General features: G+C 52.4%; 1 protein-coding gene across 32 annotated transcripts in view; it reads right to left on the bottom strand.

The window, feature by feature from the left end:
- The window catches only part of CAMK2G (calcium/calmodulin dependent protein kinase II gamma), a 52,680-nt gene extending 26,650 nt beyond the window's left edge, over positions 1 to 26,030 (bottom strand). For 25 of the 32 annotated variants that reach the window (XM_065894387.1, XM_065894381.1, XM_065894361.1 and 22 more), the window contains exons 1-10: positions 25,842 to 25,906; positions 24,397 to 24,491; positions 13,278 to 13,337; positions 5,942 to 5,996; positions 5,005 to 5,070; positions 2,711 to 2,783; positions 2,463 to 2,565; positions 1,951 to 2,034; positions 1,421 to 1,515; positions 721 to 843 (exon numbers count right to left, since the gene is read on the bottom strand). In XM_065894387.1, coding sequence (XP_065750459.1) covers positions 721 to 843; positions 1,421 to 1,515; positions 1,951 to 2,034; positions 2,463 to 2,565; positions 2,711 to 2,783; positions 5,005 to 5,070; positions 5,942 to 5,996; positions 13,278 to 13,337; positions 24,397 to 24,491; positions 25,842 to 25,906 — 819 coding nt within the window. Of the gene's footprint in view, positions 1 to 720; positions 844 to 1,420; positions 1,516 to 1,950; positions 2,035 to 2,462; positions 2,566 to 2,710; positions 2,784 to 5,004; positions 5,071 to 5,941; positions 5,997 to 13,277; positions 13,338 to 24,396; positions 24,492 to 25,841 lie in introns of all 32 variants that reach the window. The other 7 variants (XM_065894371.1, XM_065894382.1, XM_065894390.1 and 4 more) reach the window with 5 other exon arrangements.
- Positions 26,031 to 26,324: the final 294 nt, after the last annotated feature.

Below are 26,324 nucleotides of genomic sequence, written 5' to 3'. Positions count from 1 at the left end.
ATCTTTGAGATGTGTGAGGGAAGGCACCATGCCTTATTCATCTCTGTATCTACAGCACCCACACAGGGACCAGCATCAAAGAGGCATTCAGTAAACACGGGAAAGAACAAATACATAAATGCATCGTAGCTGTCAGAAGGCCTAACAAGAGGCAGACCCTCTTGTTTGAAAAAAGATATTTCAGCCCGATAGAATTGTACACGAAAACAGAATATGCTGACCCACAATGATAGCCCTGGGGGCTTCTCCTAGGGCGAGATTTATGACTGAACTTCAGGAGGCTCTTTTTCATTGCTCAGAGGCCCCTTCTGTTTATTTGCTGGGTCTTGGTCACATTTCCATTAGAGTTGTCTAAGAGCTGAGATCCGAATAGGCACTCTAGGCATGGCAATTCACTTTGAGTTCTGCCAGCTGCTTTCCCTCATCAACTAGAGTCTGCAAGGGTCAACCTAAGCCCTCATTCAAGATCAAAGCTAAACCACACCTGACAAGTGAGTGGGGGGGAGACAGAGTCCAGTTAGTCCCAATCGCCTCCCCAACTCCTCCTGATGACACTTGCTGCCCCTGGGCCCCATCCAGTGCCCCCTCCCCTCTGCTGGGTCTTAGCTCAGGGCCCAAAATGATTATTCTCTATTCGTAAGAAGGAGGGTAAAGACAGTACTATGGGCACATTGAAAGCTGACATCCCTGATCTCCTTGATCTCGGTGGAAGACACTTACACAGACCCATGGATGCTTGAGAGCCTGGTCAGCTGTGATACGCTTTGCAGGGTTTATGGTCAGCATCTGGTTGATCAAGTTCTTGGCTTCAGGAGTCACCGTGTCCCACTCTGGTGATGGGAACTAAGGAGCGGGAACAAGAGAAGGAGGGATATGAAATTTGTGAGCCTCATACCCCCTATAATTGGGGTACTCTGTGTTACCTAAAGCTGCCCAGCAGGGTGTGGGAAAGCCCTGGGGTATCCCAGGATCAGGGTCAACTTAAAGACCGGGAAAGGAAAACAGAACAATCATGGTTAGAATGCCAGAATATCAGACTGGGAGACTCTGACATCTTCTGGTTCAACTCCATCTCTCTACTAGGAGGAATCAGGTGTTCAGCGCTGTGCCGAAGGCCCCACTGCAGTGGGAGAGCCACCAGACTTCTCATCCCTATGTCCTGCAGCACACCACACAGCCACATCATTCTTTGCAAATAACACACCAAAGGGCTTCCGTGGACTCCGTGACTTTACAGCTACCAAAAATGGCTGTGCAAAAAAGCTGCTCCCTGGGACAGGTGGTGTCAAGAACTGAGGCCTATATGCCATGCGCATCCCTGGGTCTTCGAAGTCCCTGACACTCCCTGTACCCTGTGACACACTCAACACGCCCCTTCCCCTGGTCAGAGCCTGAGGGGCAGGAACAAACAGGTCCTTACATCATAGGCTCCAGCCTTGATCTGCTGGTACAGCTTGTGCTGATCCTCATCCCAGAAGGGAGGGTAGCCCACCAGGAGGATATACAGGATGACCCCTACAAGACAGGACACAGGTCACTGGGGTCAGTCACCTGCTTTGCTGAGGAACCAAGAAAAGCCACACAGGGCTCAGAGCCACCCAGAAAGTCAAGGCCATACCAGAAGGAGAAGTGAATGGCAGCCAATAATGCTGTGCCACTATGCTTCACTCCCCACGTCACCAAGCCGCGTCCGGGATTTCTTTAGGCACAACCCACCTGCTAAGGCATGGGCAAATCCCTCTTCAAGAAGGATGCAACGTCATCTAGGAAATACTTGGGGAGAAGGGTGTGATGGAAACAGCCATCCCGGGGACACTAGAGCAAACACCGTGAGCTCACATATACCAGACGCCTGTGGGACCCACAAGGAAGAGCAATGCCTCTTTCTTGCCATCGCTGGAAGTCGAGGGCCCTTAACACCAAAAAGCTGAGTGTGTGGAATGGGCTTACCGCAGGCCCAGATATCCACAGGTTTTCCATAGGGATCTTTCCTCAAGACCTCAGGGGACAAGTAACCTGGGGTGCCAGCAAAACCTGTAGTGGAAGAGACAGCGGAGGCACACTGAACCCACTTTCTCTTTCATTAAACCCACATTAGAAATTTCCCCCAAGTCCCTTCTTACTCCTGTTGCTTTTGCTACATAAGCTCTCAGCACACGGGCAGCAAGAGATGACGGGCTGGGCTTCTTGTAGTGCCCGGAATCTAAATCAGAGGGTAAGTCCATGTGTCTACCAGGAATTCCCATCCTCCCCAGAGGCAGCAAGAACACAGTGCTAACAGCAGCAAGTCTCACTGTACTGAGTCATGGAGGGCCAGGGGGAGTTCTGCACCCTCCCCTCCTCCAGTCCCTGAGGAGCCCAGGGCCATTAAGGGTCTGGCTTCTAGTTATGAAAGAGGAAGGCAGATCAGGAAGAGGAGGAAGGGCGGGGGCTGCATTCCAGGAAGACAGGGTCACTCTTACCAAACCAAGCCTGTTGCTCTCCCTGTACTTCGATGGCTAGGCCAAAATCAGCCAGCTTGACTGCGGCACCCTTGCATTTACTCGCCAGCAGGAGGTTCTCAGGCTGTATAAGGAAGACAGAGAACCTCGTGAGGCACCCACCCCGCAGCCCAGAGGGAGCCTAGTTTGGGCCTCGCAGTACTACCATCTGGCACCAGGTGGCGCCAATGCTTCACAAGCAAGAGGCAAAGGGGGAACCTGGGTAGTACCTTCAGGTCCCGGTGGACAATGTCATGCTGGTGGATATGGTTAACACTCTCCAGAATCTGATGTATACAGTGGCTGCAAAAGCAGAAGAAAGGTCAGTTCAGGGTTAAACCATCCATGACCACACGCTGTGGACAAAAGCACTTATCTCTGGGTCAGGGATTCACAGAGAATCACTCAATGAGGAGCTAGAACCTTGGACTTTGGACATCATCTGTTCAACCTACTTTATAGAAGAGGAAACTGAGGCCCAAGCAGATTAGGTGGTTTTTCCAGGCTCTCCTGCTAGATAATGGCAGAGGGCAGACTAGAACAGGGTCCACCATGCCTCCTTAGACTGTAAAGGCCCAACATATTCAATTGGTTTCCAAGAAACTGGGGGACATCTCAGACTCCTGAGAAAGAGAGACCATCCAACTCCTTCCTTGTTTCTCTTCCCTGCTATGGTAACTCTGTTCTTAGAGAAGAGGCCTGTGGTAGCAACTCAGGAAGGATAGTCCAACTTATTAGCTTAAGTCGTTTCGGGGGTGGGTACACTCATTCTTTCATTTAAATGTTTATCGAGCACCTACAGGCACTATGCTTGGTACCACATCAGCTGTAAAGATGACCCAGTGCCTGCCCTGAAGTTTATCATCTAGTAGAGGAGATAAAACAAGTACACAGGCACCATCAAGAAACAAGGTACTAAAGAGGGTTCCAAACAGGCACCTGAGGAGCATTTCTGATCATGATTTTTCATAGAAAAAGACAAACTAGAGTCACATTCAGCTGCTGATTCGTGAATCCACCTTCCAAACCATCCTGCCACACTTGCAGTCAAACTCCTGGTGGGGTGTACTGGCAGTCTAGAGCACTGGTGAAAACTGGGGGATGATTATGGCCCCCAGAGGACATCTGGCAATGCCTGGAGACATTGCTGGTTGTCACAACTGAGAGGGACAGTGCTACTGGCATCTAGCAGGTAGATGGTTCTAAACCTACAATGCACAGGAGGGGCCCTAACGACAAAAAATTATCTGGCCCAAATGTCAGTAGCGCTGAGGCTGAGGCACCCTGGCCTAGAGAATGGAGCAGGTACTACCAAGTGTCTGCTGAGCTGGTGACCTGGACTTATTTTTCCTTCCTTTAAAAGCTGATGCTGGGGCTTCCACAAGAGCCAAAGGGTCTTGCTGGGCTCCTGGAGGCTGAGGCTCAGGCCTCCCTATAGGACACAGCCCAAGAGTAGGCCAAAGAGACTTTAAGACTGAGCTGAAGAGGCGAGTCTCCACAGAAATATATAATTAGAACAGAGGCAAGCTAGCAGGGAGAGCCTTCTGGCCAAAAATGGCAAAAGTGCGAACTGTCCCAGCAGAGCCAGGCCAAGCCCACTGGTACAGTCACCCGCCCCGGCCCCCCCTCCTCCCCGCCAGGCTCCCTGAGCTATCACTGCCTCCTCCCGCCCAGAGCCTGGTCCTCCCCTGCTGGCACTGGAATTCATCTCCCACTTGAGAATTTTTCCTGAGGCTGAAGCATCTGAGGTTGATCAGCAAACAATGGCCTCTCAGGGTTGAGAAATCTGTGAGGAAGCTGTGCTCCCCCACCCTCCAGAGGCAGCCAGAGCTGCCACATAGGCCTGAGAAGCTGCAGGCAGGATGATCAAAATCAGGTTGTAAGGACATCACCCGAGAGAAAACTCAGGGCGGGGGAGGAGCCGAGGAAGGAAAGGCAGGCCAAACAAGCGCCCCAGAGCTGCGGTGTGGGAGGAATTCTGCTGTGTCACACGGAGGAGCTGCCAGGGTTTCCTGGAGGGCTGGGGGCTGAAGGGTATGGCCGAGGAATGGTCCTCTAGCCTGTGGAGCCTCACATGGGGGCTGGTGATGGTGGTCAAGACACAAGGTGATTCAGGTTGAAATCTCCCAGGAAGGGTTCCCCGGTTGGATTATTAACCCAGACATTTACACTCCTTTGGGACACAAACCATGTTTTCTCCATCTCTGGATCATCCCCAGGATGCCTCATTATGCAGTAGGATTTGTCAAAAGAAAGAAGCAGGGATAGGGAGGGTCCTTGGGCCCTTGTGAGTAGGCGGTGGTGCAAAGAAAAGGTATTTCTGGTGTGACGGCGTAAAGGAGATATGTAAGAGCTTTGCAAAAAACTGATCTGGGAGTGCTGAATTATTAACTCCTAACAATACCCACGGAATGTAGCCTGAGTCCAGCTCTACAGAATCCTTGTCCAGATAAGAGCTCTTCTGATCTCCCCCAAAGATGATTCAAATAGGCAGGACGCCTGGCCCCCAGGGCCCTCATCTCACCTGGCATCAGCTTCACTGTAGTATTCTCTGGCCACAATGTCTTCAAACAGCTCCCCACCGGTAACACTGCAACCAACAGAGAGTGTCAGAGGAGGCAGGTCAGGTGTCCAACCCCAGCATCCAACAGGTAACAGGTCACACTGTACAACAGCTTTAGAGAAGTGTCAGCTCTACATGCATTTTGTCTGAGAGCCCAGAGCACGCCAGTCCTTCAATGACATGGAGCTTCTCCTTGGGACAACATGGGCCCTCCCTTCCCCCTGCACATTTCTGTTTCTGTAACCTATAGATTAGCTAATACTCTGGTAAAGATGAATATACAGGCATCTAAGAGAAAATAATCAACCTACTCAAACAGTCATAGCTTTATTTGAGACCAATCTGAATACGAAGATAAAGCTGCCCAAGAATGACAGACCTACCACTGAAGTTGAAGAATAATGAGACCAAGGACACAGAGACCCAACCCGGAAAATACCAAAGAGGCATTTCTAGGAGGTGAAGAGCCACTTTTAAGAAATTAAACCGTAACCAAAGTGGAGGAGAGACCAATGGGAGCCTAGTTTATGACTAATAAAAGGTACCTTCAATTTCCCAGAATTTTTAAGGTCATGCAAAGACCTATGTTCTATTTCTCCACTAAGGACAACACACCAAGAAACAAGAAAAAAGCATCTGCACAAGGTGTGCTGCTGAACAGAAATGCAAGAGCAATGCCATCCCGGGGTTCAGAGCCCGGGGGAGATACTGAGTGAGCAAGGAGACCCTCGGCAACCTGCCCATTACCAGAGGAAGTTCAAAATCAAACCCCTCTCCATGGGCAAAGGAGGGGGACCCTCGGCAGAGGCTGAAGACCCAGTTTAGGCCTTTTTTCCAAGCCTTCCTCTTGAGCCGGCTGGAGGGAAAGGCCCCCACACCCTCAGAAAGCGGCACTTACAGGTCAAACACGAGGTAGTGAAACCCTTCTTCAGAAATACTGTCATGGAGGCGTACTGCAAGAGAGGAGATGGGGACAGAGATTAACAGAGAGAAAACCTGGAAATCCTACTCCTCTCCTCCTTGGCCACCCCAGCCCTGCCCCATCCTGTCAGCCCCACAGGCTCTCTCCTGAGAATGGGCAGACGCCCAGCAGCCCCGGTCCAAGGCAACATGGCCACAAAGCAGAGACGACCAGACCCCAGGTCCAGCGCTCTGGTTGCCACCTCAGACTGCCTACAATGTAGGCGAGAGACAGAAGCTTTGTGGCTAAGAAGTAAGATAGGACGGAGAAAAGCAAGAACCTTCTTCCCAGAGGGGGCTGGTCCCAAAGAAGGTAGTCCTGGGATATGACACGTGAGGGTGCAACGCAAAGCGAGCAGCACCGAGAGACACAGACTGCAGGGGGACAGAGAATGACAAGATGGGAGAACCTGAGAGCCTGGAGTAGATGGGAGCAGAAGAATTAGAGGGAGGGGAAGAAGTGGGAAAGGCAGAGCCCAGCAGGGAGGCGCGTGTAGGGAGGATGACGGATGGTGAGCACGGGAGGCAACACACAGATTCAGGCGACGACAACAGTAACCATTTATTAAGTGCTCACTACGTGCCAGGCCTTGTATTAGGCTCTTTGCGTACATTACTTATGCTACAAGCATTTACTGAGTGACTACTGGGTGTTGGACCCTGTGGTAGATGGCGGGATTTAGGAAGGACACAGTACTGGCCTTCAAGGAGTTTATTATTCCTGATGACCACCCCGAGATAAGTATTACTCCCATTCCACAGATGAGGACACTGGACGCTCAGGGACATACAGTATCTTGCCAAAGGCCAAAGATGTAGTGGGTCCAAATGTGAACCCAGCTCTTTCTGACTCCAAAGACTGGTCCATATCACTGTTTCCTATAAGAAATGTGGAGTAGCCCACATACCCCGGCAACAAAGCAATGGAGCCCGGAGAGAAACCACTCACGAATGTGCCTACAACAGCATCAAAGACGGCTCCGAGAGGCTACTGCATGTAGCTGCAGTGAAGGCTGCAAGAAAAGGCTGATGAGCAGAATCCCTTCCCGCTCCCCACCTCCAGAGCTGGTGAGCAAAAGCTCAACCTAATGTCTTCTGAAGTCTCCTCTTCAAGCCTGTGCCCACAAAGCCACCTCGGGGTTAAATGCCAACCCCTGAGCATCATTCTAATGCAAACACAACTTTGTTTTGGCCAACCATCCTAGCTGCTCCTGTCCCTTCCCTCACCTGCACTCTCTTGATGGGGAGCCTATGTTCCAAAGGGCTTCTTCTGTTTGACCTTCACTCCATCCCTCAGCAGTTCCAGGAGCACCTTGCAGAACACTTCAAGAATGGCCTGACACCAAACCAACCAGTGAAGTTCTTGGATACAAAGAAATCACAGTGTCTCTTCCATGTCCGGCCCCAACCAGCTCAAATGACAACTACCGTTTCCAGTGTGAGAGCGTTTCATCAGGGCTGAGGCACTTTCCTACGTACCCTTCCCACCAAAGCAAGATCAGCCGAACGTAAAATATAGGCACTCGGCCATCACTAGAGCCCTGTGGTTTTCCTCACTTGATAAATGAGGACTCGGGCCTGCCAGGGCTAGAACCGGGGCCTGACAATTGTTTATACTTCATATTGCCAACCTTACTAGATCTGATCTGTTTACTCACCCTAAAATTCCCCCAGAACTCAGTATTTCTGCAATTTACCGATGGGATCAAAGGCAGGTGGTACTTCTAAAACCCCTCCTCCTCAAATGATTCTCTCCTATACTCGGGCACATAAGCTCCTACTTCTCTAGGCCTGTGGGGGACATAAGGAAGGAGCCATAGCCAAACCCTGCCTCCCTTCCACCCTAACTGAGCCAGGCACGCTCAAGCGAGCTCCCCCAAAGCCCTGCCACCCTCCCTTCTCACTTGTGGGTCTCTGGCGGGAGTTGGTGTCTCATGCTGAGTCCTGCTGCAGCTGCTGCTCCCTTGCTTCCAAGAGGACTTTCCATTTAATTAAAAATTTGCTACTAAAAAGTATTCAAGTGTGTAATACAAATAATCCCCTGGAAATCAGCTGTCCCAGAAGCTAAAGACCAGCTTCATTAGGGAGGTGACCAACAGCAGCAGGATGATGCACTAACAGGGCAGCAGGTACGATGCTAACAGCCACTCCCAGGGGAGTCCTGCCGCCTGGCCCTGCCTCCCCAGGATCCCTGCCCCCAGACCCACCCCCCGAACCCAGCACAGCAGGGCTGAGAACAGGGCAAAAAGGGCAGGCACCCATGCCTCTGCCCAGACAGGGAGTCACTGGAACTTGCCCTTCTCCAGAAAGGCCACACACGGAGCCCAGGTGGGAGGAAGCTGGGAGGGGAATCAGAAGAGCAGAGCAGCAAAGGAAGACTAATCCTCCCAGGCCACCCAACCCAGAGAATGGCTTTGATGTGTGTCTCAGAGCATGGCAACCACCAAGACGAGGAGGGACAGGTGTGGAAGGCTCCATCGCTGAGCCAGACGGCTATCTTTTTGTTTCCATTTGTAAAGAAAATTAACACAGGACTGAGAACAAGACAAGAAACGTGAATGCACCACTCTAACTGCCAACCTAGCAGATTCTTGATATTAATGATCCAAATTACAATACCTAACTCTTAGTTGAGCTGTTTCAATGTGCTCGGCATTGTGCCAAGTGCTTTTATACACGTTATTTGACTGAACCCTTGCGTTAGCTCTGTTGGGTAGGTACTTCTATCACCTCCATCTAACAGGACAGGAAACGGTGGCTCCAAAAGAAACTCACCCAAAGTTATAATGAGAGGCAGAGCTGAGACTTGAGGACACAGCAAACTGACAGCAAGATCCCTGATTTTGTGGAACTGCCTGCCAGGGAGTCACTTTCTCCATCCTCTTAGGCAAAGGAGCTCCAACCTGTCCCCACTAGCCCTGGCCATTCTGATTCACTCAGCAGTGCCCATTCAGCACCTCCCTGAAGCAGGCGTGACTGTACATGCCACGGACACAGCTGTAAACAAGGGAAACCCAGCTCTGCCACCGTGCAGCCTCTGGGGGATCGGGGAAGACGGGCTTTAAAGAAGCACTTACACAAATGCATAACCAAGCGGTACTGTGCTGAGGGCTGTCAGGGAGAAGTAAAGGATGCTATGGATGCATGGGGAAAAAAACAATCCAACACCCAGGCCATTCCACAGTCATGAGAGGGTACGAAGGCCAAGGAGGACCAGACCAACTCTAGACAGGAAGATCTGGAAAAGGAGTATGAAGCAGTTACTGCACTACAGTGATAAACCTAATTATTGTTCTTTACAAACTGTGGAAGGAAGAACAGGCCAAAAAAAACCCTCGATGTCTCATACCTTCAAGTACTGACAAAGCCACAACCCAAATTTTGTGGCTGTTTCCAATTCTTTAAAAGCCACCAACAGTATGCCACATTTTAACTAACAAACTTTGGTCAAAAAAGCACTGACAAAGTATCACTGTTCATGTCCATGGAAATAACACAGTGGGAAGGAGGTCCTGTCATCCCATGGGCTGGTGAGGGATGAACGCTGTCCTCCAGAAGCGGGTGGGCAGGGATTTGGGAGCTGCTCAGTTATGATCCAATGTTTCCTTCTCTTTCTTTACAACCGCTTTTGCTACACTTACTATTAGCTGTATGGACCCTGGGCCCAAGGTAAAACGCAGCCAGGCTTGAATAACTTGCGAACTGATTTGGGTCTGGGAGTCTAGGAGGGGTCACTTCTGGGAGCTGGAATCTCCATTTTCATCATTTCCATTTATTTCCTAGGCCTCCTTTGCTTGCTGAACCTTTTCAAAACAACTCCACGTAGAGGCACAGGTGACAAAACAGAGGCACAGGTGGGTGAAACCATGTGCCGAGGTCACAGCTAACCAGCAAATCCCAGATTCAAACCCAGAGGACTTGACTCTAAAGCCACAGACCTTTGCTTCTCCACGTGCAGTCCATGGATCAGCAGCGTGAGCATCAGCAGGAGATGTAAGGAAGCTCAGGTCCACCCCAGACCTACTGAATCAGAATCTGAATTTTAACACAATCCCTAAGTGATTCACGAGCACATGAAAGTTTGAGAAGTGCTGCTCTAAACCACAATGCTAGACTGTGATGAAACTGCTGGGGCAGCTCAGCACGAAGGAAGACAGAGTCTATTCATTAGAGGAATTTAGAGCAGAGAGCAAGCAGAGCACAGGTAGAAGACACTTCACTCAGACTTTAGATGATTAGCACTACTGCCGTTTCCTCCTCTCAACTCCACGCCTCCGGCCACTCTCCCAGGGCTGTTTCAGGTCCTGCAGGATGCCTGAGAACCAACAGGCTTCAAAAAAAAAAATAGACTTTACCTTTTAGAGCGATTTTGGGCTCATAGCAAAACTGAGAGTAAAGTACAGAGAGCTCCCACCTACCCCCTGTCCCCACACACGCACAGTGTCCCCCAACATCAACATCCCCACCGGAGCAGTACATTTGCTACAGCTGATAAGCCTACACTGACACATCATTATCGCCCAGAGTCCATGGTTTACATTAGGGTTCACTCTTCCAACAGGCTTTCAACTCCTGGGGCAGAATATCTATCAGGGAAAAAAACTGGGGGTGCCTGGCTCCTTGTACCAAATACCCTTCTGAACTCAAGTGCCTAAGGGTCTGACAATAACCAGAGGTGGACCATATGCTCTCTGCTCTCAGCTTCCTCAGTTCTGCACCACTCTTGGGCTGGTCCACTTGTATCCCTGAGGGACGGAGTTAGAGGCTAGAGCCAAAACGGCCACAGCTCTGAAGGATGGAGCAGTGCAGAGAGGAGATGAATACTGAAGTAAGGGGACCAAACTGCCTCCCCTTCTGCCACAAGCCAGGCTCCATGGCAACCCCGCCTCCTGGACCTGCAGCTCCCCCACATCTCCAGGAGTCCTGGTTCCCACTGGACGCCAGATAGCCTGGCTAGCTCGCTCTGCCAGGACACGGTCCTGACTCACCCTTCCCTCCCCCTGCTCTTGACCCCAAAATAGGGCCTCAGACCAACACGCCCAGGATCTGGGAGCAGTCGTGAAACGGAAGTACAGTTCTAGGAGATCAGATGCTGACAAAGGGAGTGTGCCTTGCCTGGCCTTCCCTGGGTCCTGCTCCCTCCCAAACAGAGCAGATGGCTGGGGTACATGGTCACTCCACCTGCCTTAATTCTGAGCTGGGGTCAGGTGGTTAAAAAGAAAAAAAAGCCGGGGGGGGGGGCGGCTACCAAACCAAGTAAAGTCTAAAAGGTCAAAAAGTATATATCTAATTTAAAAGAAAACATAAAAGAAGGCTCGGGCATTATTCAGCTAGAATCCCAGTTTCGTACTTGCCGATTGATTCTCGACTGTCTTCATCCTACCCTAACCCTGCTGTGGTCAACCACGCCCGTGTCGCAGGTAACGCAGACATGGTTCTGCCTCCTGCCTCATCTATCCCACCCCTCGTTCTCCACCCTCCAGGAGGACAATTCATCATTGCTCTACAAGTTGGTCACCTGGGACATAAGGAAAGGAAGTTGCCGTCCGCAGACCCTGAGACCCGGGGCTGGAACACCAAAATGCTTCTGTGCTCATGGATGGCTTTAGTCACCCACGTTCTTTTTTCCTCCTACTCTGGAACTGCTAGGTCAGAGGTCTCAAGCTCACAAAGCCTAGAGGGACCAGGTAGGCAGTACAAACGTGAGATAACAGCAAAAACAGTGGCCAGCGGGCTGAAGGGGCAGCCACTGCCCAGCCCCAGCTGATTCCAGCCACATAATGGATGTGGGCTCAGCAGAGCCAAACCTTCTGATTTGAAAGATTGGGAAACAGAATTTTTTTCAAAGTGTGAAATCTCGTTTTAAAATACTGGCAAACAATAAAAATATTTTTAAACCACTGAGCCAGCCAAACAAAACACGCCTGAGTTTGTGCCTGCTGTTTTAGCTGCTCCTCTCATCATTTCTCTTCTACCTAAGGCAACACTTTTGTCCCCACCGTCCTGTTTGCAGGTGAGGGTCTAACTTCAGAGAGCTCCGGTAGTTCCAAACCCAGGACTTGTGGGCTGAGAAGTGCTGGCTCCTTGGAAGACTGCACCAGGCAGAGCTGAGCACCAGCTATGCCAATCTGCTTCGGGTGTAATCCAAGCTGCTGATTGCCATCTATAAAGCCCTGCATGGTTACAGTTCTGGTTACCTCACAGCTCCTCTCCCCTTGGGCTGGAGTACAACCTCACTCTCCTACGTTAAGAGCTCCCGGTGAGCATTCCAGCCCAAGATCTGGGAAGCCGGAGGCTGAGTAGCTCTGGAGGAAGCATCGAGCTTCGGCAAGTCGCCTTACAGCCCCCAGCTGCCAACCCAGTGGAGTGGGAGGCCTCCAGGGCACTGTGGGAGCCCCGATATTGAGGCCGTGCCTGAGGAGCGCGGAAAACGTGTTGTCCTTTGTGATGATCACAGCTTTCAGGGAAAACCTAGGAGATGCTCCCTGCTCTGCCTCAAGTCAAGCCCGGGGCTTATGCCCAGACACTGCAGCCAGCCCAGTTTCTGTTCCCTCTGCAAGAAGCACCGAATTGGGGCCAGCGTTTTTGGCAAAGACTACTTCAGCTGAACAATGTAAAACGGAGCCGGAGTGGGTTGTGGCAGGCAAACCTCCTCGGCTTTACAACAACCAACAATGTGCTCCTCTCCCCCATGTCAGGGTGGGAGCAGGGAGAAATCCTCTTATTTTTCTCCTTCACCATCCAAGTGGCTCCTGCCATCCCATCTCCAGAGAAGCCAGGCGGGTGGGCAGCTTGCTTTCCCGGCTCCGGGGAATACAAACGGGAGCACCATGGAAACCCCCAGAGTGTGCACGACACCGCCAACAGGAACAAAACTTTTTCAAGTCCAGAAACAAAATCCGGACCCTTTTATGACGGCCATGGAAGGCCCCTGGTGAGGGATGCTGGCAGGCTACTAGCCCAGAGCCTCACACGCCGAGGACCTGGACCTCAGCCCAAAGACGGAAGGAGAGGGGAAGAAAGCGAGTCTGAAACATATTCTGATACCTCACTCCCAGCCCTGAGATGGCACCACAGGGATGGAGACACTTAGGTCTCTGAACTAGAACACCCCAGAATTCTGAGCAATACATGGCTGCTATCCTGCTTGGGCAAAAAAAGACACCAGGCAAAGGCCCAGGGACAGAAGTGGTTCCCTACACAAAAACAGTGGATTTCTGTTCTCTCCAACTTCCACAAAATGCCCAAGAAATGCTCTATATAAGGGCACTTACCAATGTTTGGATGCTTCAAAAGTCGGCATATCCGGGCCTCACGTTCTAGTTTCTGGTGATCTAAGAGCAGAAGAGAGAAAACAAAAGCCATCAAACACCCATTCTATTTGTGGCCACCTGGCTATTCATATGCTTTCAATTCTTAGGCACCAACTATGCCCTTTTTACAATCTGCTGAATTAATACATCAGGTCACGGCAATTCTGGAGACAGGTATTAATGACAACCTTTTCCTGATGAAGTGCCTTAGGAAAGCTTCCCAAGTTAGCGAGTGGCAGAGCCAGGATATGAAGCCAGGTCTTTAACTAAAACTGTAGTGCTCTTTCCACCACAGCAGGGATTTCACTGGGCCAGTGTGTCCAGAATCCCTTCCTTGTTGGAAATACTAATAATAATGGCTAAGTTTTATTGAACACCTACTACAAGACCAGATATTGTGCTAGGAGTGCTGCATATATTCTCTAATACAGTCTTCATGGCAACCCTGAAACATAATGATGCTGACAATGAAGATGGTGATCATTTGAAAATAATAATAATACTAGCTAACACTTATTGAGAGCTTACTTCTACACCAAGCAGGTACATATTTTAATTTCGTCTCATAACAATGCTATGAGGTTGGTAGTATTATGATGCCTGTTTGGCAGAAATCCTGCTTCTCCCCAGGATCCTCTTGGCTGTCCACTGCTGGGAGCTCTGACCTCTTGGCACTCAGGCTCTGGGGTTACTCTGCTTTGGTGAAATGACCAGAATCCAAGAGCCCACAAATCTAAGCAAGCTGTGTTTGGTCAGTTCCTTCCCCAGGAAGGCAGAGCTCCAGGAAGTAGAAAGAGAGGCTGCTACTACTCAAAGCAAGGTGGCCTAGAAGCCCTGCCCACCCTACCCCCCATCTCTACTTGCTGGAATCCTGCCAAAGTCACCTGCTCACAGAGTCTTCCCTGTTCCTCATGGTAGTCTGTGACTTCTCTCCCCATGACCCACCCCCATCTCCCACAGCACCTCTTATAATTCTCACATCACACATTAAATCACACATTAAATCTTTCGGTCACAAGCTTTTCAAAGGGTGGGATCTCTCTGCGTGATGCTTCCTAGAGTTCCTTCCATATCAGAGGCTTAATAACGGTTTGTCAATAACATTGACAGTAGTAGTAAAAACTATTATTTACGAAGCATTTACTATATGCCAGGCAGAGGCACGGATTATCTTATTTCACCCTCACAGAAACCCCGTGAAGTGGAGGATCTGATTAGTTCCACTACATTGTAAAGGAGGAAACTGAGGCTTAAAAGGTTCAAGTAACCTGGCCAAGGTCCCACAGACAGGCAGTGGATACAGGTGGTCCGAGCCTAGAGCCCTCTTTCTCATTGCTATGATGTGATGACAAGATAAAGAAAAGTGAGAGTATTAAGTAAAGACTCCAGGCTTTGGGGGGCATAGTCCAGTTCACCTCAACTTCCCCAGGTCCAGGCAGGTACCTTCCCATCCATAGCTGCCAAGCAATTCCCACCTCCCTTGGTAGGGGCTTCTGCCCATCCACCTCTACCTAAATAGCAAAGAGCCTCTGTAAAGCCTCCCATGACCCTCACAACCATCTTACCAGGCAGGTGCATTGATTATCCCATTTCACAGATGATAAAACAGGCCCAGAGAAGTTAAATAACTTGCCTGAGATCCTACAGCAGGAAAGGGATAGAACTGTGATTTCAAGCCCAGGCCTGCCTGAGATAATGTACGGATTAGAGATGAGAAGGAATTCATATTTACTGTTTCACCAACCACCCTCAGCTTTGTCCTAAACTTTCCCTCTAGGGACAGCTCTGCTTTGTGGAAGAAGGACGTGGGGACAGGCAGAGATTAGTTCCTGCTGCCCAGCTAATCCATCCCAGCTGTCCAAAGATCTGGGTCAGGCCTTCCTTCCCATCCTCGAGTTCAGTATGACCACTGACCAGGATGCAGCTAGGAGAACTCCAGGTAACCCCACATTGCCTGGGATCCCTCAGGGCCAGGGACCTTCAGAAGGTAGGCAGTTGAGGAAGCAACACTAGCCCTGCCTAGTCCCCCTGCCCCCCCTGCAGGGGGCCTTGCTTCTTCCAGATCTTCCAGATCTGGCCAGAGGATGTCAGGGCAACCCCACCTTCCTTCCCATCCCTGGACGTGGGATGGCAATACCAAGCTAGTCACCCTAAAGCTGAAGACCTACCAGCCCTCTCTCTGACCACTCACCTCACACCCTCCAACCCACAACTCTCGGGCTTGGCTGCCCGGGCAAGTGCGGGAGAACAGTATCTTGCAATGTGGAGGTGGCAGCTGAGGAGAAGGCCCAGAAGATTAATGTTTATCTCCTCCCTTAAGACTCTTACTGGCTAATAATTACAGTTCCACAACAGCAACAGCACTAAAAATACGGGTGCTCTGGCACCCGTATTATCAGTGACTCAGAGTAAGAAGAGAAGAGACACAGAGTCACACTTCCAGCTCCTTGAAGGAGCTGCCCAGGGTCCAGAGGGTCCTAGATAGTCACTTAGTTCGACCCTAACTCCAAGGAGCTGAGCCCCATGTTCTGCCCAAGGCCTGTGTCTCCTCTGAACCTCGAGTCCTTGCTCTGATCCTTAGTCATGGAGTCTGGCCATGAACACATCAGCTTTGGAGTCAGAGAGCCCCAGACTGAGTCTCAGGGCCGCCATGTTGGGTGAGTTATTAAACCCATCTGAGACTCATTCATTCACTCAGAAAATATTTACTGAGGCCTACTATGTGACAGGCACTGCTCCAGATGCTGGGGATATGACAGTGAACAAAAGAGATAATAATCCCCACCCTCATCGAGCTGATATCCTAGAGGAGCTGAGGGGGAGGGACAGACAGTAACAACTGGATGGTACGTTAGATGTCGTGGTAAGTGCGATGGAGAAAAATAAAGCAGGGAAGCGGGAGAGTGGACACTTAAAATAGGTGGTCAGGGAACACCTCAGCAAGGAGGTGACGTTTGATTAGAACCCGAAGGAGGTGAGGTGAGAGAGTGAGCCAGGCACACAGCTTGGGAAAAAGTTTCCTCACTTCTAAAATGGAGGCAGCGATATTCGTGGATTAAATGATGTATTTGGGTAAACGCTCAGCACAGTGCCTGGCACACAGGGAGAGCCTCCTTTCCAAGGGCCCAGTGATAAGACAGACGAGACCTCCCAGGCTGGGCTTCTGCCCATGGCCATCACCAGAGACACGAGACTCAGGCCCACTCTCCCTCAGCCTGGGCAGTCATGGGGTCCACAGCACAGCAACTGAGCCCTCCGACCTGGCTCCATCACAGCCTCCTGTTTGGGGGTGGCCCACTTGTGTCTAGAGCCTACAGGGAAAGGTTAACAACAGGGGCCCATCAGACAGAGGACAGCCCAGGAAACGCTGCTGCCCATGGGATCCCTGGTCTTCCTCGGCCTCAGCCTTGCTGGCTGTGGCACCCTGCCATCCCGAAGCTCTGCTCAATGAGCCGTGTGGTTTCTGCTTACCACGCTCTCCCTGACTCCTTACTCCTCGCACAGCCAGCCAGCACCCCACCTCTCCAGCTGTTGTCTCTTGTCCCTTTCCCCCCTCACTTCCGGTCCTGTTGTCCCCTCCAGGGCTGCTCCATGTCTGGGAAAAAGCAAAGGGCTCCACCCCAGCAGCAGTGGTGTTTGAGGAACAAGTAAGGTTTGCAGAGCATCTTTTCCAGATGCAAGGTCTGTCCTGTAAACTCGCATCCCCAGCCCCAAAAGGGCTAAGGCCACTGAACTGGCCTGGTCCACAGTGGTAGATCCAGTCCTGGCTTGGCATCCCAAGGTGATTAAACATCAGCCGGTGCTCTTGTCACAAAGGCAGCCTTCTCCCTTGAGACGCCCCCTCCTTCCAGTGACCACTGAGTTTGCCGTTCCTAGGGAACAGCCCAGACCTTCCAAGGCTGACCCTCTTCCCACCCACCTTTCAACTGGGCTCATCCCCACCCCCTCACACGGCCCAGCCCCCCCTTCCTGTTTGACAACGGCCACTTCCCGCTTTTGCACAGGGCCACTTCCTGCCTGCCTGTGAGCTACTGCCATGGAGAGACCCACCCCTGCCGGCCTTCAGCCCAGCTCCAACCATAGCCCTCTGCAAGGATTTCCCCTCAAGAGCAGAGGTGGCAACAGGCGCAGAAAGCAGAAGCGGCCGTTATCAAGATCCCGCTTCAGGCTTTCCTAACAGCCCACCCAGGGCAGAGCCAGGCCCTGGGACACAAGGATCCCTGGAGGCCTCACGTCTCCCGCTTTCTGCCTAAGTGCTTCAAGACTTGGTTCAGGTCACCACAAAGGCCGAATACCCTTGACAAGAAGGGCAGCAAGGAGTGACCAGATGCAGAAAAGAGGAAGCAGACAGTGAGGAGACGGTGCGTGGCAAAGGGGGGACAGAGCCCTAGAAACACCTCTCCCTTAGGACCCCAGGGGAGATGCCCACTCCAAATTCACTTTCCTTCCCCAACAGGATCGGGGCCCAGGGAGGGTCGTCCAGATTCTCCACAGCCCTGCAGAGACACGCTGGCTGATTTAGTGACATTTCTCTAAAACCATGAATGCCAGCACCAGCTTCAACTAAGATCCTACTGCCACCTAAACATACAACCCACTGTAAGTGGGAAAGGACACAGAGCCCTGCTCTGGCTATGGGGACTCTCCCCAAGTTCCAACCTCAATGACACCCTTGACTTTTCAAAGGGTATTTCAAAGGTCTGTGCCTGTGGCCCCAACATGGGTTAGGAAAAGCTTCCCAGAGCCTATCGAGTTCAGATGCTCGATGTGGGTCTCTCCTCTTGTTGCTCTTCCAAGTGCCCCCCTCCAGGCCCCCCGTAGATATCGCTCCGAGGAGTATAAACAAGGGCAGCATAGGGATTTGGTGTCATAATCCACATTCCCCAGCTGCTTATAAACAGCCCCTGGCCTTGTGCACTGACTGGTGGGAATCCCAAGCCACAGTCTCACTGACCTTACCCTGACATTGTGATGCCACATCCCTTCCTCTGTGAATCTCACTCTAAAGGTGCAAAGTCCCCAGTTAAGAGCAAAGTCCGTGTATCATGTAAGAGCAGGGGCCATAGCTTCTAATTCCTTCACACCCATACACCAGGGAACTAGCTGAGGGCTGTGAATACAGTGAGACGGAGCCTGAAATGTGCCCACGTGAACCCCCGGGGCTCTGTCCTTTAACCTGGTGTCCGCCCCTTCTCTTCAGTCCTAACTCGAGCAGTTTTAACTGGGTGACACAAAGACCTGAGCCCTACTTTGGTCTCTGAATCTTAAGACAAGAGAAGCTTTAACTAAGGAGGAAAAGGAGGGAGGCACCAAGAAGTGCCCCATAGTGAAAGTCTCCCAAACCAGCTTGGACAGGGAAAATCCCCATGGGGTCACTAGCAAGCCCCAAGAAGGCAAAGCTCTGCCTCTGGACACTCTCAAGGGCCAGAACAGGGTCAGCTGCCGAGTTCTCCATGCCCCTGGCAGGGCTCTGGGTGCCTGCAGCCTTTGCCCACTGTTTTGGTGACATTTCCTTCATGGTAACCAGCCCCAAGTAAAACATCCCAGGAAGCAGCCCCTAAAAATAGCTCCTCCCAGGGCAGCAGCAAGCAGGGGGAGGGGAAAGAGAGGGAGGAGACAAGAGGGGAGCAGATGGGAAGCTGCTGCTGCTGATAGAGCCCAGGAAGTATAGGTGGTGTTGGGGGGAAGTGGCTGGAAATATCCCCATCATAGAGCGGTCTCTACCCACAGAGGTGGTTACAGATGACAGCAAGACCTAGCCAGCCGAAAGGAGGGATTTGCTCCACTGGGCTTAGAGCTCTGGGCCTAGATGGAGAGGTATGGGGGTGATATATCAGGATTTATCACAGGAACAAAATATCCAGAATATGTGTTTTAAAGGGAAGAGTCAAAGGGTAAGTGAAGTCCATACTGCTTAAGGATGCTGGGATCTGAGCACTGGCAAAATCACTGGCATGCCTACATCTCAAAACAAACCAATCTTTTGTGTCTTGGTTTCCCCACTGGCTGTGGGACAGATCTGGCTGGCCAGGGGCAGAAGACAAAGGGCCTCTGCCGAGAGGCACTCAGAAGGTGCAAAGTGCCCATTTCTTCCTGTCACCACCCTTTTGGCACCCATGGGATCAGGCCCATGTCAGCCCGCCAAGGCTGTCCAGAGAGCAGCAAGCACAGAGATGGGGCAGAAGCCTGTCACACCCACTCCTCCCCTTCCCTGTCTCCAGCCTCAGCAGAGAATGGGGTCAGCCACTCACCTCTAGGGTTTCAGCACAGCCTCAAAGCTTGGAGCACAGCTCCTAACAAGGGACCAGAGCAAGCAGCAGGAAGAAGCAAGCAGCAGGGCTTCCCCTACTGCCACCTTGGATGGGGCCACCTTCCAACCTCCATCTCCACCCTATGATGCCAGCACCCCAAGTCACTCTGGGAAGGGGTGGGAGGGCAGGGAGGCAGGCCAGTGTTGTGCGAGCTAAGTCACACAGCTCAAAGCATGACTGTGTGATGAAACTGGCCCTTAGCACAAAGAAGGGGCCTCCAGGCTGCTTCCTCATCTACCCAGGGAGAAGGGTCAGAGGAGCTCCTTCACTTATATACAAGTTGCCCATTTCTCTGTCAACAGAAATTGGTTTGTTTTATCCTCAGGAGGAAAGCACGGTTTTGGATCTAATATCTAATCTTCTTAAATGCTTCCTAAAGTCCCAGAGTCCCAGCGTTCCCATGCTGCATAGATTTCTCTTTCTTCTGCCCCTCCCTCATTGCTGTATCACCCTCCTCTCTCTTCATCCTTAACAGGAAAGTCTCACTTGGAGATACCACAGGGGACACAAATGTCATGGGGGCTACTCAGGCCAACACTAAGGGGGTGGAGACTTTTAGCTGGCACCACCCAAGGGGATCCTATTTCACTCCTCAGGGCCAGCTGGACCCAGAAAGGGACAGTCTTTGCCCTTCTGGTGGCCAACATGCGACAACTCCAGCCACTCAGCTTGCCACAGCCTTGGACACGAACTGACACCCCAAATTGGGGGCTCAGAAGCAGGCCTCTAATCACAGAACAGCCCATGAACACAGATGGCCACATACCGGCCAAGACACCACCTGAAGAAGGCTGGACTAAGGTGTGTCTGGTAAATCTCAGAGATCATGGCAACAGCAACTGTCACAGCTGTCGCTGATTTTAGACAGCATTTCTTAAAAGTGTGGCTCAGGGTCTACCTGCATGAAATTCACTAAGGCACTTGTTAAAAATGTAGATTCTGAGGCTACACCCTAGACCTCCTGAAGCAGAATCTCTGTGGATAGAGCCCAGGAATGTGCATTTTTAACCAGTCTTCAAGGTGATCCTCTTGAACACTAAAATTGAAAATTGCTGCTTAGAGGAAGTCCCAGCATTGCCCTATAAGGCTGTTTATGACACGGAAGGAAGATGATAAGCTGCACTGTCTTCCTATATCTCCCACCTGCTTTATTCTCCAAGCACAGGTCTTTAACCTCATCTGTCCTCCCCTACAGCTGTGTCAGGCCTACAGCCTGGCTCCATGGATGAGAAAGGGGGAACCCAAGCCAGCACCAGGGTACAAGGGATCCAGCAACTTGGCTATGAGTTTCCTGAGCGCCAAAGCCAAAAGGCAACCAGGCTGGTTACACAGTCCATTCACTCAACAAGTATAGGAGGCTCAATATGTATCAGGCACTTTGCTGTATCAATATGTATCCGGCCCCGCCCACACCAAAGTGAAAGAAACAGATATGGTTCCTACCGTTACCCTCCCAGGTCCTGGGGAAGGGGAAAGCTTTTGCTTGCATTTAGCTTCAACAGAAATTTCTTCACATGGGGTATACAGATTAAATAAAGAAATAAGCAAAGCAAGTGCTGTAACAGATTTCATAATATTGTTACCAACAGCACCTCTTAGTAAGGCTAAGTATCCCATCATAGTGAAAGCAATTGGAATTCAGATAAATGGTCCAAATAGAGAAGTTTCTTATGACGTGAACTGCTCCAAAGATAAATCCTGAACTATGTAGAGAAAAGAAAGGACCATTTGCCCTTCAACTGTAGCAATATGGGAAATGCTTTGGATATAAGCAAGAGAGTGGGATATAAAATGTTATGCTCTATGAGGTGAAAATCTATATGCATATGAATAAAGATAAGAAGAGAATATGAAGATTTAAAAATAAAAAAAGACATAAGGGCTCAGGCTTCTGGGGGAGGGGGTGCTCTTAAATCTTAAAATAACGACTTATCATTGCCATCACCTGGCCCACTAGCTCTGCATCCAAGCCTATTTTAAATGCCTCCTGCAGCCTAGCTGAGAGCTAAGCTTGGAACCGCCGGCTCCCTTAAGAGCCCCAACTCTACACCTACTGCTGTTCCAAAGCAAATGGAGTGACGTTATGTGACTTCAAGTGACTCTACGTAGACAGGCCCGCAGACAACAACAGCGCTCAAGGCTCAGCCACGTGAACTCATGCCCATGGGATCCCTGGTCTTGTCGCACAGCCACCACCGTGGGCCCCCGAGGCCACCATGACAAGAAACAACAGAGCAAAAGAAGGATTCCCATCCAGAGCTGACCCCCCAGAAGACCAGGTGATCTCTCCCCATGCCTCCTGGGCCACCTTACCATGGATGCCAAGGAGGACCAGCCCGATATGCTCTTTTTCACTCGGCAGCACAGAGGATCACAAACAAGAAAGATAACAGGCAGAGAGACTCAGCAAACACAGCAAGCTCCTTCAGACCCTCATGGATGACCCTGGTGGGCCCACCACATTCCCAGACACAGAAATCCAACACCTGTGGAGCCCCAGACAGACAGACAGCGACGAGTGAAACCCAGCCCCAGCCGCTGCACCTTTATAAAATATACAGCGTAAATTGAGAGGCTTCAGGGAAGCCACGGCCTTCACTCCCTAACCCCATGGGCACCAGCCTAGTGGGCACTGGCCCAACCCTCCCCAGGAGCTCACACCCCCCCACGTCCACACCTACAGCACAGCCCCTGGATGGCTCCCTCCATCTCCAAGACAACATCCTCCCACTCTCAACCTCCAAACAGTACGGGCACTTACATGTTCCTGAACTCTCTTGTTGGCATCTGTGCCTATCAACCAGGACCAGACCTCTGTCCCAGAGTTAACCTGGCACACAGGCCACGCAGCAGAGCCCCAGTTTTGGCATAACCATCTCGAGAGAGGGGGAGTTGCTGCCTAAAGCATATGATCTTACACAAGAATCTTCTTGGGGAGAAAAAAAATCAAGGAGAAATGAAACCTCATCCCATTTGGGCAGGGAAAGAAAGATATCAGCTGGGAAAGATGGGACACGGTTGAAAAAAGGTGAGGACTGGAAAGGGACATGATCACATCGGTTAGGGAAGTTCAGGTGGGTAGGGAAGGAGTAGAAAATGATGGCCCAAGGCAGGCAGCTCCACAAAGTCGGCACACCAGCTATCCTCATCCCAGAGTTCAGCTCCCAGCTGTCTCTCTCTCTCCCTCCCTCATCCCTGGGTCAGAGGACAGTGGTGCGATGAGGAAAGCAAAGCACTGCATCATTAACTGGAGACACCAGACACCAGCCCCATTTCTGATGCACCAGGGCTATGCTGTGTGGGCACGGGGAGGTATCCATTCTCAAACCGTCATCCCTGCCTGCGCCCTGCATCCTTGGCCAGAGGATGTCTGCCAAAGAGTCCAGCCCACCACACTGTCCCGCCTCCCCATGGAAGGAGGGCATCTGACTGCCCACATATCTCTATGGCAACCATCGCCTCCGACTCAAGGTACCCAGAGAGAAAGAAAACAAACAAATAAGTCAACTTAATAGCCAATGTAGAGGAACAGCAAGAGACAGGGGCTGGGAGGGAGACAGCAAGACAATCCCTGCTTGTGAGGATGGAGAGAGGCCCTCCCAGCCAGGAGGCAGACACAGCCCTGCTAAACAGGTCCCAGAATAATTGACATGATAGAAGCCCACTGTCATTTTATAGCTTCTCCAATGCTTAGGGACATCTATTACATCTCTTACCCCAGAGACGCCCAGGTCATTACTGGCCATGGCCCACATCTTCTCCAGGGCATCTGTCCTGGCTCCTAATATATTTATCGCATCCTATTGCCTAGTCTTAATTCCTTTCTATGAGTCTCATAACCTTTGTCTTGGTGCTACACCCTGCAGCTCTCGATGACCTGACCCATCCACATACCTCCATAGTCACCACACCTGTTCACAGAGCACTTCACACATTGTTGGGTCTATATACCTATCAGATGAGGTGAGTTTGGCAAGCACCCAATACAAGGTGCAGGGAGTGTAGGTTCAAGGTGTGAGAGACAGGGCCTGACCCTCCTGGCCTCAGGTACTTGGAAGGATCTCACAAGTTAGGCCCTCAGGCCTGGGCCTTCACAATTCTCAGATCCTGAGGCCAAGCTGCTTCCACTCCAACCAGGCCATTGAGATTTCCAGACCATGAGGCATCCGCCTCCACCCAGGACAGACTGCATCTGCTGTTGCTGCACCACCAACTTTGTAATTTGATCAAAAAAGCAATCAAGTTCATCTGGCAGGATTTGTTCCTGAGAAGCCCTCCACAGTAGCAGCCTCCCCTGATGTTTACAGATTCCCTTCCCTTGGGAGTCTGTTCTGCCGCCTGCTGGGCAGGGGGAGGCTGGATTTGTCAGAGCTGTTCACTTACTGCATTTTCATCTTAAGTCCCCACTGGGGCACAGGGATTTGGACAGCCCTGGAGTGGTTACCACTGCCCCAAACACAGACTCCAAATGACCCAAATGAAGAGCTAGCCACCCACCACTCCCCATATCCTCCACCTCCATAAAAACCAAACTCCTTTGAGCCTTCACAGACTACTCCTCCCAGTAGCAACCTACAACTCTTACATCTTCATTCTTTTCTACCTGTTCCCCATACAATTCCTTGCCTGGTTTCAAAGTCCACCCACCCTGAAATTCCAACGCTTCTCCAAGTGCTAAAACGAACAATCCCCAACTCCTGGAGCATCTTCAGAAGAATCCATAGCCCTTGGAGGCACCCTTGGGAGAGACCAAGATGGGGAATACTCACCCCGGGCAGATAATTTCTTGGTATTGATGATTTTTGCTGCATACTCCTGCGTGGAGGTTTTCTTCACACACCTGCGGACCACAGAGAAAGCACCCCTGGAGGGAGAAGGGGGGAAGAACTGGGAAACGGAGCAAACACACTTCAGGTCTGAGGACAGTGATGCTCCCAGCACTAGACCTTTAGTCAAAATCACACACACACACCAGCGTAGTACCCATCACCACCCAACATGGGGCAGAAGGATGTGGCCTCTGCAGGACACTCAACAGATGTGGGTGGAGGACCACCCTACTCCCACACCCACATCTAGTTCTGGGCGAAGCAACAGCCCTAACCTCAGGCTGTGCGTCAAGCTGGTGGCAGATGCTTAAAACACACACCTGCTGCATCTCACAGCCAGCCCTGCAGTCCCGGCCTAGAGGAGAAGGCAAGAGACCCTGCCCTCTTCTCAGCAGGAATAGTTGGGGGTAGGAGGAGAGATTAGAAAGAGGGTATAATCCCCTGAGAGAGAAATCTCCCTCAACCATGGGGGAAGGTGGGGAAAGTGAGGCTCAAATCCCCCTCACCCGGCTTCATCCCACTGCATCCTGGCTCAACTGACAGCAGGGAAAGAGAGGATCCAATTGTGGGTCTCAGACATCAACAGCTCCCCTTCCCCATGATATTTCCCTCTACGTCCGCGCCCCCCCCACCCGCCCAGTCCCCCAGGGGAGCTTCCACACTCCAGCTCTGGAAACATCTAGGGGGGCGGGCAGGGCGGGGGCTGCAGTGGCCGGGCTCGCCGCCGCGGGTGGGGGTGGGGGGGCTGGGGCTGCTGCAGCGGCCTGCTCAGTGCGGAGGGGAGGGGGATGCTGCGGCTGCGGCGCGCGGCTCCCGGGACCGCTGCAGGGATGGGGGGAGGGGACGGGGGTGCTGCAGCACTGCCCAGCAGTGGGGCTGGGTTCCTGGAAGCTGCACTAGCCGGGGGCGGGGCCGGGTACCAAACATCCCCCCACACCCGGGCACCGCAGCGGGGTTGGAGCTGCAGGGCCGGGGAGGGTCCTGAGTGCCAGGCGCGTGGGACATAGGACGGGATGCTGAATGAGCTCCTGAACTGAGTGGGAAGGGGGCAGCGAGCAGGTGGGGTCGGGATGGGGGGCGCCTGAAGGCTGCAGGAGGGGCGGGGCTGGGGGCGCCCAGGAGCGCTCCAGGGGCTGCAGTCCCGGCGGCAGCGCGGGGTGCAGCAGCCCGGGCAGCTGCTGCAGGGCTCGGAGGGCGCTGCGGGGCAGGGAGCTGGGGGCGACGGGGCCCCCGGAGGCGGCTGGCGGGAAAGGCTGGGGGTGGGGCGGGCCGAGGGGGCGCTGCAGCGGCTGGTGCAGGGCCGGGGGGCGGGGCGAGGAGCCGCATAGCGCCCAGGCGGCTGGGGCAGGGTGGGGGGGCCCCGGCGGGCGGCGGGCGAGCCGTACTTGCCGAGCTCCTCGAAGAGCTGGTAGTCGTCGGTGAAGCGGGTGCAGGTGGCGGTGGTGGCCATGCTGGCGGGCGGGCGGACGCGGCGGTGCAGCCCGCGCCGACGTCGGTGCACAGTCACCGCCGACCGGCCGAGGGAGCAAGAGGAGGAGACGGGGCTGAGCCCGGCAGCACCGCGAGACTTTACCGGGGAGAGCGAGGGAGGGAGGGACACCCCCGCGCCGCCCGCCCGCCCCGCCCCCAGCCCCGCCAGCCACCCCCCCCCCCGCCCGGCCCCCGGCCCGCCCCCGGGGAGGGGCCTCCCGCCGCCGGCCCCGCCCCGCCCAAGGGAGCCGCCTGGGCTGGGTCGAGTGCGCGGGGGAGCGAAGGGGAGGTGGGGGGTGGTCTCAGACCTGGGCCGCCCGGAGGGAGCTGAAAGGTTCGCGACCTGTGGGCTTGTCTCAGGGCGGACCCTAGAAGTGCTCAGAACGTGCGTGCGAGTG

Source organism: Phocoena phocoena, chromosome 16, assembly GCF_963924675.1.
Source record: "Phocoena phocoena chromosome 16, mPhoPho1.1, whole genome shotgun sequence".
Taxonomy (NCBI): domain Eukaryota; kingdom Metazoa; phylum Chordata; class Mammalia; order Artiodactyla; family Phocoenidae; genus Phocoena; species Phocoena phocoena.
The sequence above is the reverse complement of the archived record's forward strand: the minus strand, read 5'-3'. Positions and strand labels throughout refer to the sequence as shown.